The 15164-nt window shown below is 39.7% G+C and overlaps 1 protein-coding gene across 1 annotated transcript in view; it reads right to left on the reverse strand.

Annotated features, from left to right (window-relative positions):
- DOCK5 (dedicator of cytokinesis 5) overlaps positions 1 to 15164 on the reverse strand; it is a gene marked incomplete in the record, with an annotated part of 3482443 nt that overhangs the window by 1181115 nt on the left and 2286164 nt on the right. The window contains 1 exon segment of the mRNA XM_044083155.1: positions 532 to 626. Coding sequence (XP_043939090.1) covers positions 532 to 626 — 95 coding nt within the window.

Raw genomic sequence — 15164 nt, forward strand, 5'->3', positions numbered from 1 at the left:
AATGACTGCAAATCCAGGTCTCTAAATGTTTTACCAAAAACAAAAAGTGAGTTATACAATATTAAATAAAAAAAGAACATCCTAACTCCAAACTTTGTGGTGAAGAAATGGACTAGAAGGGATAAGCTAACAAATAAGGGATTGACAAATACTACACAAAAATACTAAAACCTATTACATTACCAAACAAGCTTACAGCATTTGTTAAGCAATTTCATAATATATATAATTCACTTATAAGGACCTCTGAAAGTTAAAACATTAGGAAACTGTGGATTTTATTGATACCTTCTGTTTAATGAATACCTTGTACTACACTGATTTGCTCATGCAATTATCACCCTGTACCAATTTATGTTTGTGCAAGGCATTCAAGTATAAAGAGTTGTAATCTTTCTTAGCTGTGAACTAGCATGTGTGTTTTTATTTAAAAAACTAATTATTTAAAACACTGTTTATGTTTAGTTTGTGTATTCTGTCCATTCACAGACAGGGATCTTTAGTTCTGCAGCACTGAAATGTGGTCCTTACCTGTTCTGCATCATTGTCATAACCATCCAGTCACTTGGGTAAACATTCTTCCCTATCAAATCTTTAAACATGATGAAAGTTTCCATCAGAAAGTCCTAAACAAAATAATATAAAAATGTGATCATTCAATATGTATGGAAACTGAAGGCACAAAAATCAACTACAATTATATACAAATAATATTAATTCCAGAAACATTCACATCATCCAAAAGATCACCACCCACCATTGCTCCATCAAGGAATACTCCTTTAATTTGTAATAGTCTTTTGCTCATCCAAGAGAAAATGTCACATGAATACTTATAATGTTAGCAAAACAGGAAAGAAAAGACAGTTCTGGAGACAGAGTGATAAAGCACTGACTACAGCCTAGGTGACCAGAGTTTGATTAGCATCTCTGGCACTCAACAGAGCTTAGGATCATAAGTATATTCCTTGCTAATGACCACTATGGCCTTTAGAAGCCTAGCCAAGCAATCCAGCCCAATTATGTCCCTATGTGTCTTTAGCATTTATTAGGATGGGTGTATTAGAACGTTTCTAGAGCTTACGGGGGATATGTCAGACAGAGGTAGACAGTAGTGCCCAAACCATCAGAGACACTGGAACCAGACCTGGGATGAATTTTTGATTTCCCATTCATTGGTCAAGGGGTATACTTAAATAGAGTTATGGATGGACTCTGCTTCACATGGATAGGGAGCCTGTTCCAGAGCATGGGGATCCTCTGAGACGCATACCAGTTGCAGCAACATGTCTTAGTTATGTTGCAAGCAAAATGTAAATCCTTGGATCTAGTGGTTTTGATGATGGTAATTTTTTAGATGTGTAAAAGGGACATCAGAGCTGGTTCTGAGGATACCCTGTATGCAAGGCATAAATTGCCACAGTAACCTGTAGGAGGCAGAATACAGAGAAGGGCTTTGAGGCAGAATACAGGGAAGGGCTTTATGGCAATCTGTATAGGACAATGTGTTTATACTCTGGATTCTCCCGGTAAGGAACTTTTGTGCATATTACTGCTATTGCATATGTCTGATCAGGTACATGCTGAAGGGGGCTTTATATTCAAGGATGGGTCTGATGGGGCCGAATAAAGTGGCATTATGGCTTCCCTGGACCTGGAGGCCATGCCCTTACTTAAGTTGGGCAACACAGAATGATTTTTTTACTGCCTTGGCCACATGTTGGTCAAAGGCCAGATTACTATCCACAAATATTCTCAGATCCCTGACCACACCAAGACAACTCTTAGAGGTGTCTTATCAATGGAGTACTTTTACCTGGGCAGCAGTTTTCTCAAAAGACAATATAATCCATTTATTGGCACTGAGTTTTAACCAGTGACTTTGCCACAAGTAATTTGTGTTAGACACTCTTGTAAGTTTGCCTGTGCACTTGAGTGAGTCAACTACTGCTCCTGAAGTACTTAATTATAGTGTGTCTGCTAGTTTTACAGAATTGTAGTATTTACATTGTGAGGTCCTCCCCTGCACTTGAGCTATAAAACCAGCATCTTTACAATGAGTTTTTTTTTTAACTGCACTCTTGTGGCAGAAGAGTGCTGTAGCAAACCCATGGGAGTTGGGGGCTACTGGCTGTAGGCTTATTGTGTTTTCCTGATTGATCTGTAGGCATTGCTGTTGTAAAACAACTTTTTTTCTGATTCTATAAAAGCCCAGTGTTTGCAGTCTGTGTGCTCAGCTTCTCTGAGCTGTACTTGGTTTGGCTACTTAAACCGGAAAGTTACAGAATCTGCTGCATCTAAAGTCATCCACTGCCAAAAGAACGAAAATAAGTATCACTTTGCTGATTATTTTTACTGCATTTCATAAGAACCCTATATTTCTTACATTTCTTGCACTTTATAAGAGTTTCAAAGCTGAACTGTTTCCACTCCTGCTGCTGCTGTAATACTTAATTACATCACCACTGCTAGTTTTACAGGACTATAGTTATCTAGAGATAGTGTGTTTTTTCCCTTTATTTGACCTCTGAAATCATGATTTTTATATTAAGGTTTTCTGACTTCACTCCTGAACAGCTACATATCCTGGATTGTGTGGAACACTCCTCATTTAACATAGACTTAGCCTACTGTTCCACACTGAACAGTGCTGGCTCCACTTTGTAATTTTTGATTGGCTTGTTTATCACAATTACAGCCAATCGGCATTGCACTACAAGAGTCAATCAAGTCACTGCTCCTAAGGCAAAGAAAGCCAATAAAGATGCAGAGAATTCTGTCAATCATGTGACTTTACTAGTTTTCGGGACAGTACAATACCTTCAAAAAACTGCAGGGCGCACAGAGAGACAGATCACCACTTGGATTTCGATGAGGAGCGTTATAGTTTTCGTCTAATTTCAACATGGTTTCTGGATCCAGACCCAAGGATTCAATCGAATGTGCTGTGGATATACGAGACTCAGGACCAACAGAGTGTCAGAACTAGGCAGCAAGGCACCAAATGGCTACTGCAATGCATCAGGGTACACTGATGGCATACCAGACTAACAAATAACCTGAGGAAAAACTAAAAAGATCTACTAAAAGGGTTGAGTTTTGTTTGTCATTTAAGTTAGGAGTGGGACAGTCGTAGCGGTTTTGTTACTGGGCTGCTGACTGCTGCTGCTGCTCAGAGCTATAACGAGATTTTTTTTTTGTTCCTGTCTGCCTGCAGTTGAGGGGTCATGGTCTTTGCTTTGTTCCCCTAACTGGGCAGAGTTAAGTGGTTCAATATGTACACTTTACGGCTCAGAAAGGAATAAGATTTGACTGTAAAAGTTGAAATGTCAGCATTTGATTATTTATTTTTACTTTCCTTATGTTACGTACTGACCAATCCCTGATTTTGACTCCAGTATTACCCCTGTCCCTTTTAATCCATCCTAAAACTGGTGACTTTTGGAAAAAAGATTGTGACTTAACACTTAAATGATGAATTAGAATTATAAACATCTGTTATGTCAGAAAATATACATTAATTCACATTCTTTTATTCTGTCAATGTCTCAAGGAAATAATAGGAAAAAAAAAAAGTTGTAAAGTCCCTGATTAATTCTGGATTTGTCCCTGATTCTGCACAGATTTGTCCAGGTCCATGGAAATTGCACGTTTTTGAGCAGTGTAAACTTTGTCATACACTGCTAGGGTCTAGGTTCCGCACTGGCCTCTTAAGAGGCTGAGACATATGTTGCACTCTTGTGGCAGAAGTGTGCTGCAACAAACCCGAGTTGGGAGCTGCTGGCTGAAAAAATCCGTTTTTTCCTAATTGGTCTGTAGGTCTTGCTGTTTCTGATTCTATATAAGCCCAGTATTTGCACAGGTTTGTGCTCAATTCCTCATAAGTGCTCTTGATTTGGCTACCTCGCCTGAGAGTTAGAGAATCTGCTGCATCTAAAGCCACCCGCTGCTAAAAGAATGAAAATAAGTATCATTTTGCACTTATGCTGACTATTTTTACTGTATTTCATAAGAATCCTGTATGCTACATTTCTCACACTTTAGCAGAGTTTCAAAGCTGAACTGTTTCCACTGCTGAGTAGTACTTAATTACACTGTGTCTGCTAGTTTTACAGGACTGTAAAATCTAAACGGTGTGGTCTCCCTGCACTTGAGCTGTAAAAAGCAACATTTTTATATTAAGAAGGTTTTCTGACTAGATTCTTGTAGCAAAAGTGTGGTGCAGCAACTCTATCCGAGTTGGGGGCTGCTGGCTGAAAGCTGTGTGTTTTCCTGATTGGTCTATATGCCTTGCTGTTGTAAAACTTGTTTTTTCTGATTCTATATAATCCCAGTGCTTGCTATAAGCTGCCCTCCATGCATCAGTGATCAGCAGTCCCCTGTACAGACGCAAACACTTTCAATTTAAAACTTCCCTTAAAGAAACTATCTCAGTAACATTCCCCATTCCTCTTGCTGCTCTTGGAGGATCTGAGCTGCGGGCAGACCAGCATCACCTTTGAAAATTGTAGTTCACACTGAGTAGATCACCTATTCTTTGTTTGTGTGCCATCATCCCAGCCCAGTTAAATCTGCCCACTCTTCTAGATGGTTAAACCCATAGTAAAATAACTTGAAACAATGGATAGGTACTTTCCTGCTATCTCCATAGCCACCCTGGTGGACATGGGCATCCTGAGGCAATGCAGCAATTGTCTCATGTATGATGACCATTTAATCCTGAAACAAACAAACAGTACGTGGAAGATGTATTTATACTATGAAAATTCAAGTAATCTCTGTGGTATCCCCAAAGTCTCAAAACAACCTACTAAACAAGTATAGTGGGTCCAAAAACAAAACAGTGTAAGAAACTTCTCTTTGTAGAAGACTTTCAGTCCATATATCTCTAGTTAATCACTGTATTTTAATCAGATCATAAAATAGTAGAAGTAGCGAACTTAAACTCGGCTTAAGTAAAAAAACAAATAAAAAATATATAATTCTACAGAATTACTAAGTATTATAAAGTAATCCAAGCAAGGCAGGCAGTTTTTCCAGTCGAAAATCCTTTATTAAGTACACAGACAAGCGATCCAAGTAAAACAAAAATAGATTAATAGTTTCCTCACAACCTTTCTATATATATATATATATATATATATATATATATATATATTTTTTTTTATCAGGAAAGGGAGCAGTTTATTGTGCGGTAAAACAAAGTGTTATTGTTACACATGTTGAATTCACATCACTTCCCCCATCAGTGTGACATTCAAGCTGGTCCTGCCCTACTTAGTAGCTGCCGTAATAATATAACCCTTATGTACTTTAAATAACATTTATAATGATATCATTATAAATATAAACAGAAAATGACTGACTTCAATAATTGGCTCAGCTATTTAGGATGACATGACTGACAGACCATGCTGCTTTACCAGAGATGGTCTGCACCTATCGGAGCTAGTCTTTCAAATATTGGCAAAGGTATTAGCCACTTCTATAGTGCCTTGTTTTTTTAGTCAGTGCAAATCAACAGCCCTATCAATGTAACAAATTCTTCTGATACCAAGCTGAAGGTACTACTGCTCAATGCTAGGACTGTTAACAAGAAGCTACACTCCCTGGAATCTCCCCTCACCCTGAAGAGTGCCGACATCTGTGCAGTTGCAAAGACGTGGTTCAAAGCTGTGAAAACACCCAGGCAATGCAAGGCTACAATGCCTACTACAAATTCACATCACCCTCTGAAAAAGGAAAAAATTAGGAGGTATTTCCACTTAGTTAAAAAACAATCACACTACAAGACTGGTCAAAGATAATGACTCGCTTGAGCTACTCGATGTCCAGCTGACCATAGGCAAAATCCCCCCACCAAATCATCTCTAGCTGAAGGCCCCCAACAATGACTCATGAAAATCGCTATGCATTCCTGAAGTTTCTAGAATAACTTGGCATTCAGCCCAACACACTACTCATCAGTGATTTTAACTACCCTCCATAAACTGGGAAACATACATTACCACTAACACACAGGATCAGACTCCTGGACTTTGCCAGTGCAAATGCTCTGAACAGCTGGCCTGAACTCGCACTAATGGCTCAAATATCCCTGACATACTACTCAAAATTATGGGGGAGCACTGCAACCCCCCCACCCCCCCAGCATAATGCCCTCATTGGTAAGATCAGATCATAAATTGGTCTCCACTGAAGTAAATGTAATGGTAGAACTCCCATGAACCCCTAAAATTACCTTCTACTAAGTGATAGCAAAGGTGATTTTAAAGCTCTCCTACCTCTGAAAATACGAAAACCTATGCATAAGTATATATGAATGCCCCGTGCAACCACTTAAACTGCATGTAAACAGCAGTATCAGACAGCACTAAATCCACGTCTAGCCAGGAAAATAAATCATCCTGGTGGACCCCTGGTATAAATAGATTATATAACCGAAGGAAAAATTCCTGTATAGATGCAAGTGGGAGGTTGCACAACAGAGAAATCCTTCATTAGTCTCAAGAGGCAAATCAGCAAACCAGTCAAGTTTTCAAAACCAAATGCAAGAGTAAATTAGCCTTCCAAGCAAAGGTTAACTTCAAGTCATTTTTAGTTATGTCCAAAATTGTAAGGGAAACACTCAACATGCTGGGTTGGCACTACCTACACTCAGGCAGAAGAAATAGCAAACCTGCTGGCCGTTGAACTGAGCTCAAAATTTCAACCCCTCATTACATCCAGTCACACCCCATAAAATATCCCTACCAATCTTTTGCCTATCATCACAAAACAGCACATTGTCAGTGCACTCTCTAATGCTAGAAACACGGCATCAATAGGCCCTGACAGAATCCTAGGATGCCTGCTAAATAGCTTGAAACATGAATTACTTGACTCACTCAGATCTCTATTTAACCACGGTCTTCAGAAATGCTTTGTCCCAGTAGAGTGGAGGACAGCATGTCATCCCTCTGCACAGGGGGGAACCATCAACAGACCCAGTAAACTGGCCAGAAGTTAGACTATCCTCATATCCAAGGTTATGGAAAGGATTACCTTGGACACGATTAATAATAACATAGGAAAACTTCAGACTCAACGCAGTTCAGCTTTGTTAAGGGCAGGTCCTGCCAGATAAATCTGATGGACTTCTTTGAAAAGGTCACCAAGGCCATGGATAACGTTAAGAGTCCATACCGCCTACCTTTAACTGGCCAGGGCATTTGACAATCCCACTCGGGTATTACAGATAAACCCGCAAAACTGGGCATAAACCTCTACATCACAAAATGGATAGCCAATTGGCTCACAGATAGAGCACATGTTATTAGAGTGGGGGAAATCCACATCCAGCAAGAGGCCAGTCACCAGTGCAGTACCACAGGGCTCAGGGCAGGGCCCACTCCTGATTGGAATATATTTCTCAGATGTCAAGGCAAATTTAGATAGACTTTGGCTGACCAAGTTTGCTGATAACTGCAAGCTGGGGGCAATCAGTGATTCCCCAAATGATGCTGATATCCTTTTGAAAGGACTGATGCAGACTAATGACTGGCGTCAGAGCCATGACCTCAAACTACATGTAAAGACATGCATAATGATACCCTTTGGGAAATCAAATACCACTGCAAATTACAGCACTTCCCTAAGAGTGGTTCCGTTGGTGACATTTATGAAAACTCAAATAGTAATCTTTTGACCACCATGTGTCCAAGGTGGTGAGGAAATGCTTCTGTGTGGCTCAGCTTATAAGTAAGGCTCAGCTTATAAGTAACAGCATGGCATCCAGATCTAAGGATGTTCAAGTACCAGTGTACTTGGCCCTCATCAGACTAATAATAGAGTACAATGCACCCTATGGCATATTCCTCACCAGCACCTGCAACACTTGGAGCATCCTCAGAGGTTTCCCACCAAAAAAACTACAGGGTATAACCAAAATGTCATATTAGACCGATTAAAAGCCTGATCACTGTACTCCTGTACTAAGTTTCCAACCAATTGCTGAGGGGGGTGATTGATGCCTGACCTACAAAAGGCAGTCTGTGACCTAGCTCTGATGGAAATATTGCAGATTCGCAAAACTAACTGCAACAGTGATACCCTCTCCAAGGATCTCTGACACAAACAGATCATGCTGCACAGACAGATGTGTCCCAGAAATTGTCCCTCCTCTGGAATAGGTTTCCTATTCACGTGAAGCAAAGTCCTTCCCTGATCATCTTTAAGTGCACTCTGGATGAATGGATGGGAAATCGCATATTCACTCCTGGGGTGGCATCTATGTCCCTTATAGGCAGAGGCAGTCTGCAAAATTGTCAAAACCCATGCTTGATGACTTATCTTTCCCCTAAAGATAGAAAATTGTGTAAAATGTGGGTAATACTGGCTAGGCTTGTAAGGGGTTTCAGCTGTTAGCCTAATAATCTCCTATGAATCTATGATAGCTCCCAGTTTGCAGTTATATATGAACTTGGTCATCCGAAGGCCCTTGACATTAGCCTTTATCTCAGAGAAACAGAATAAAAATACGAGTGGGCTGAGAACAGAGCCCTGGGGGACCTTGCTGGCAACTGGTCTCTTAGTACAGCTGGGAATCCAACAAGTTATGTAGGAGTTTATACACAATTCTAGGAGTCAGTCAATTACACCCGAGTGGGGTATTGTACTGAATTTCCTTACCCAGGTCTAGGTGGTATGCACAGTCTTCCTCTCATCCATTGCCTTGTGATCTTCTCAAAGAACTCTACCAGGTTCAGTAGGCATGACCTTTGCTTGACAAAGCCAAACTGGGTTGGGTTCACTGTCTGAAGGTTGCCTGTGTCTTTATTGATCATTTCCATGATAATTCATTCCATGGTATTGCATATTATACTAGTCACACTTTTAAGTCTATAGTTTCCAGGGCTGGTTGATAGTCCACCCTTGTAAGATAAGGTAACAGTTATAGTCCTCCATTCTTGTAGTACAAAGCCAGTTTTGGGCTACACTTGAGAAGTGACTCAAGTAGTCCCGATAGGTCATGTTTCAAGCTATTTAAGAGGCATCTTGGGATAATGTTGTGGCCCAGTGAGGCTGTGTTTTTGAGTTTAGTGAGTGCAGCCAGGACCTGCTCCCTGTTAAAAGATGGGGGAGGGTATACTAGTAGGTATTTCATGGGGGAGGCAGGGAGAGTGGGGGGGGGGGTGAAGTTTGAGCTGAATTTGTCAGCTAGCAAATTTGCTATGTCACTCTTCTCAGTGAAGGTGGCACTACTGACCACCAGGCTTGGCACACTGATGTGGGTTGCCTTTGAGATTTCGGACATAGCTGTGCAAGGCCTTGTGGCTGTCTTTAGCCTGTGATCCAGTAGAGTAGACAGATGCGTTGTAACATTAAGAAGCATTTCCAAAGACTGAAAGTGCATATAAATAGCAAGCATGTGCTAACTTCAGTGCCATTTTGACAGTGCAGCCAGAGAGTGAGCATGTATGAGTGTAACAGCTAGTTTGTGTAAAGTCTACCTATGTTAAAGTTAAGCCTCAGTCCTGATGTGTTTGTACATAACAAAGCTGCATAAACAGAATCCATGAATGCTTGTCTATTTCATCCTGGCTGGACGAGCAACATGGTGTCAGAATCGGGATTCCAGAGACTACTTTTCAGAACTACGAGGTGCAAGGTTAACAGTGAGGGCAAACTAAGAGAACCAAGCATAAAAAAGGGCCAGAAACGAACAAAAGGTAATGAAAACTTGCACCAACGATTTTATAAAAAAGATAAAACAGAGCATTACAAGGGCACAAACCACATTATTAAACAAGCAAGAGGCACAAAAGGTTTATTAATTAAATGAGATGTTTAAAATTAAGATATTTGATGGAACGATTATCAGAAAAGCACATAAGGGGTTTGGAATTACCTCAGAATTGCAAAACAAGCATGTATAAAGTAAAATGAACATGTTTAGAGTTAAAACTAGCTAAAGAAAAGTATAATGGAAATGAAAAAAAGATTAAACAAGCAAAACGAATGTAATAAGGCAAAAAGGGCACATTAAGCATAAATAAAGCAAGGCGACTGCATGTTTTTTGGCAAAGTACTGGGTTTTGGCATAAACTACTAGTTCACATTGACCAAAGCCCTGAAAGGCATAACTAGAGTTATTTGAAGTATCTCAAAGTGTGTAAAAGTGCTTACAGTGTGTGCTTATTACTGAGCATTTATTCTGGAGAGAGTATTTGTGTGCAAAGTACAACTATTTCGAAGTGTAGCCAAAATACAGCCATTTCAAAATGTTTCTTGTGCTGGGTGTGTCTACTTGCAAAATGCCGCTATCACAGAGCATTTCTTGCACTGTAGAGAGTTAGTAAGCAAAGTACAGCCATTTGGGAATGTTTCAGAGTGCTATGTGCTGTTTATTCGCAAAGTGCAATTACTTTGAAATGTTTCTTATTCTGAGCTTCTTCTGCCGAATTTATTTGCACAGTGCCGTTATTTTGAAATGTTTCTTACACTGATAAGAGGTGATTTCCTACAGTACAGTAATTTCAAACGTATTCCTGGGCCAGAGTCTCTTATTTCGCAAAGTTCAATTATTCAAAGGCTTGTTGTACTACTGGCATAGTTACAAATATTGGCATAAATTTCTGGCATATGTATATGTGTCTGTGTTTGTGCATACTTGCAAAAGCCTTCACTGGTATGCGTTAACATGGCAGACAGACTTTGAAAACCCTTACCACTGGTATTTGATCAGAATGTTGTAGAGAACTGGAGAATATCTGCGCCAGAGTACAATATTTTTATACAAGCAGATTATTCTGACAAAGATGCATGCACCAGGGCATTCATTTTGCTAAACCTGAGTCAGAGGCCAGTGAAAGAGAACGTTCAGAAGTGTATGAGGGAGAAGGTGAAAATTGTCATATTGTTGTACAGGCTGAATCAAGGGAAGACCCAGAGTGTTCAAAACACAAATTCAGGGAAATGTGTAACCCCCCAGACAAATATTACATTAGGGAGGCATTTGTTTTACATAAAAGGTCATAAACCAGGGGAAACCTTTGCAGCTTACATTACTGACCTGAGAAACAAAGCTAAAATGTGTTGGTTTAGTTATTTAAAAGATGAGTTAATAAAGGATAGGCTTGTGTATGGCATTAACAGTGAGAAAGAATTTGGTTTATGGCAGTGATAGAATGCTAAGCAAGACTATTGAGATTTGTCAAATCCATGCACACAGGTATGCTTGCAAGTGATAAGAGCATGGTTTCAGCAGGCTCCAGAGTAAACATAGACAGTATGCAACACATGGCTAGCAGAAGCAGGCCTAAGCACCTGGCATCTGCCACCCTTGCAGGCTCCCAAGTAATACCTATAGTTTTCCAGCAAGTTCTAAGAAAAGGACATGCTCAGTGCAGTACAAGGGTGAGTCAGCAAAACCTAAATCCATCTTTACTGATAACTGTCGCAAGTGTGGAGCCAATCACGAGTCTAAAAGAGAAAGATGTTTAGTATTTGGTCAGCAATGCCACAAATGTAAAAAAATTTAACCATTTTCAAACGTTTTGCAAATCAAGTAAACCCCACACAGCTATAAAGAAGTGTCACTCAAAAAAGCAAGTTGATTATACAGAGAGCTGCAATACTACTTTCTGTGTAGACGGTGTGTAAGTGATTGGTGAAAAGGTTGATGCAGTGAATTTATTGGCAGAGAATGAAGTGTTTTGTACTGTCCACATCAATGGTAAATCCACCAAGCTTAAAGTAGACACTGGCTCAAAGTGTAATGTTATGTCAGCAGACACTTTTGCTAAGGTGAGAACTGAGCAACTCACTGCAGCTAGTTGTGTGAAACTTGTTGCTTATGGAGGTGAAGAAATTCAAACCGAAGGCTCAGTAGTGCCTTCATGTAATTTGGTTAGGACCTGTGCAGTCTTTATTGGGTCTCAGAGACAGTCTGAGAATGAATTTGCTTTCCTTTACCAAAGAACTTCACCATATAAGCACATATCCTAGTTCCAATTTTACTGAAGCTATTTTCTCAGAGTATGCTGATGTTTTCGATGACAAGTTGGGCAAACTTCCAGTTGTGTATTCTATGAAGTTAGACTCGGAGATCAGTCCAGTGGTCAGACCTGCAAGAAAAGTTACGACAGCTGTGCAGAATAAAGCTAAAGCTCAGTTGGATAAAATGGTGCAGCAAGGTGCAATTTGTCCAGTTACAGAACCGACTGAATGGGTGTCATCTATGGCAGCAGTTCATAAAAAAGGGTCAGACCCAAGAGATTTGAACAGAGCATTAAAGAGACCGCATTATTCCATGCATACAGTCGAAGAAGTCGCTGCTCTAATACCAAATGCTACTTTTTTTTTCTGTCTTGGATGCAACAAGTTCATTTTGGCAAGTGATGCTTGATTGCAAATCCTCATTACTGACTATTTTCAGTACTCAGTTTGACAGATACAGATTCCTCAGGATGCCATCTGGAAGAAATTCTGCAAGTGAAGTCATTCAGCGTGCAATGAAGCAAATTTTTTTTCAATTTATCCTTGTGCCATAATAGTAGATGAGTTATTGGTTGGAGGCAATGGTGAAGCACAGCATGACAGAAACCTTATGTTCTAGACAGAGCATGTGAAGTGAACTTAAAGCTCAATCCTCTGAAGTGCAAATTCAGACTACCAGAAGTTGCATATATAGGTCATTTATTTAGTAGCACTAGCTTGCGACCAGACCTGTCCAAGCAAGTAGCCATTCTTGAGATGCCAGCACCAGATAATGTTCAAGCTCTACAATGTTTTCTTGGTATGGGCATTAGGCATGTTTATACCAGACTTCAGCGAGTTGACAGCAACTTCGACATAGCTGACGCAAAAAAAGTTATACGGTCTTGGTTGGAGCAGCACCAGAGAGCATTTGAAGGCCTTACATGGAAAAATGCCACCCCACTTACATTAAGATACTATGATGTCAGAAGAAATAAAGTTAACCAGCAGTTTAAGAGGTGAACCTCACCAAAAACGAAAACAAACGTCTTAATTCGACCTTCTCACTCCAGAGCTCAGTAAACCAACCACCAAAACCATAAAGTCTGTTGTCGTTTTTTGCAAATCCACATAAAATACACATATATATAATACTCTTTCTTGTGATGCTTATAGCCTATGCATCTAGAATGCTTACCCAAACTGAAATGCAATATGCTCAAATTGAGAGAGAACTTTTGGCAACAGTATTTGCATGTTCAAAGTTCCATGATTATATCTATGGTCGAGATATTCAGATTGAAACTGACCACCAAACTCTAGTCACTATTTTAAAGAAGCCTATGCATTTAGCCAGTGAGGTTACAAAGAATGAATCTCAAATTGCACATGTACAACTTCAAAATGGTCTATAAAAAAGGCACGCTTCTTTATCTGGCTGATACCTTATCCAGATCGTCCAGAAATACAATGGAACAGCTTCATGCAGAGAATTTTGACTTTGATGTCACAGAAGTGCATAATTTTTCTACCACGAGACTTGATGAGCTGAGAGATCATACAAAGACTGATCCAATTTTGCAAAAGCTCAACCACTACATTCATTTTGGATGGCCTTCAAAGCAATCTAGTGTACCACCTGTAGTGCAAACTTATTTTCATTACAGAGATGAGATGGTGATGAAATATGGCATTATTTTCAAAGGTCCTAAAATTGCTGTTCCTGCTTCTTTACAACATGAATAAATCCAAATTTTGCATCATGGTCGCACAGGTTCCAAATCTACTAAAAGAAGGGTGAGAGGACTAGTATTTTGGCCTTCTCTAGTAAAACACATTGATAAAGTACTTTCTTCTTGTTCAGTATGCAGTAGTACTAAACTGCATTTTCAACAAGAACCACTTCATCTAAGTCAAGTTCCTGAACTACCTTGGTCAACAATAGCCACTGATATATTCGAGTGGAATAATCAGCATTACTTAGTCTTGGCAGACTCTTATTTGAACTGGTTTGAGATTGATTTACTACCTAATCTAACATCCACTGCGGTTATCACCAAGTTGAAATGTCATTTCTCAGTCCATAGTAGTCCACACAAAGTGATTTCTGAGAATGGTACCCAATTTACCAGTCAGTTGTTTCAGAATTTTGCAAAAGACTGGGACTTTGTACATGTTACTAGAAGTCCAGAATATCCACAGTCAAATGGACTAGCTGAATGTGTAGTACAGAGTGCAAAGCAATTACCAGAGAAGTCAAAGCGTGACAATACTGATGTCTTCTTGAATTTACTCAATCTCAGAAACATACCATTGATGACATACTTGGCTTGCCTGCTCAAAGACGCCTATCTAGGCAAACCAGAACAACATTGCCTATCAGTTCCAGTTTGCTCAGACCTAAAGCTAAGAACAACAAAACAATTAGAGCTCAACAATTCAGACAGCGTTCTTCCAGAAGTCCAGTTATGATAAACTGAGCAGATTTCATCATCCACTGAAAGAGAGAGAGACAGTGAGAAAACAAATGGCTAAAGGTTTTGACTGGATTGGTCAAGTAACAGGTATGTGTGCTGAGCAGAGATCCTACTTCATAAAATCTGAGGATGTGGAGTACAGGAGAAATCGCAGACATCTACTTCCTGTATCAGAACAGTTATCACAGCATTGTTCCTATGATACAGACTCTAGATCTCAGAGCAATCCAAACAATGTTCCTGTTGCAGAACGTGTCTTGACTCCTACTTCCATTTCTGATGATGTTCCTGATGTCCCCAAAGTTGAACATTGAGCAGAGACCATCTAAATTTTATGCCACATGACTTGGTAGTACTTCCAGACCTAGTGTGAAATACACAGCAACCTGGGCGTAGTTGTTTATATTTACCTAGTTCTGTATAATTGCATGACAAAGAATCATTTGCATCAACTGCATGTCAATTAATGTCAGTATTGCATGACTCATTTCTCAAAGAGGGAGGATGTAGAACAGAGAGCTGTGTTGTACCTTTAAGAAGCATTTCCAATGACCGAACGTGCATATAAATAGCAAGAACATGCTAGCTTCAGTGCCATTCTGAGAGTGCAGCCAGAGAGTGAGCATGTGCAAGTGTAACAGCTAGTTTGTTTATAATTTTACCTTAGTTAAAGTTACTAAACTTAAATCCTGATGTGTTTGTACATAATAAAGCTGCTTGAACAGAATC

The sequence above is a fragment of the Protopterus annectens genome, chromosome 9.part0 (genome assembly GCF_019279795.1).
Source record: "Protopterus annectens isolate FY-2018-M chromosome 9.part0, PAN1.0, whole genome shotgun sequence".
In the NCBI taxonomy this organism is placed as follows: Eukaryota; Metazoa; Chordata; order Ceratodontiformes; family Protopteridae; genus Protopterus; species Protopterus annectens.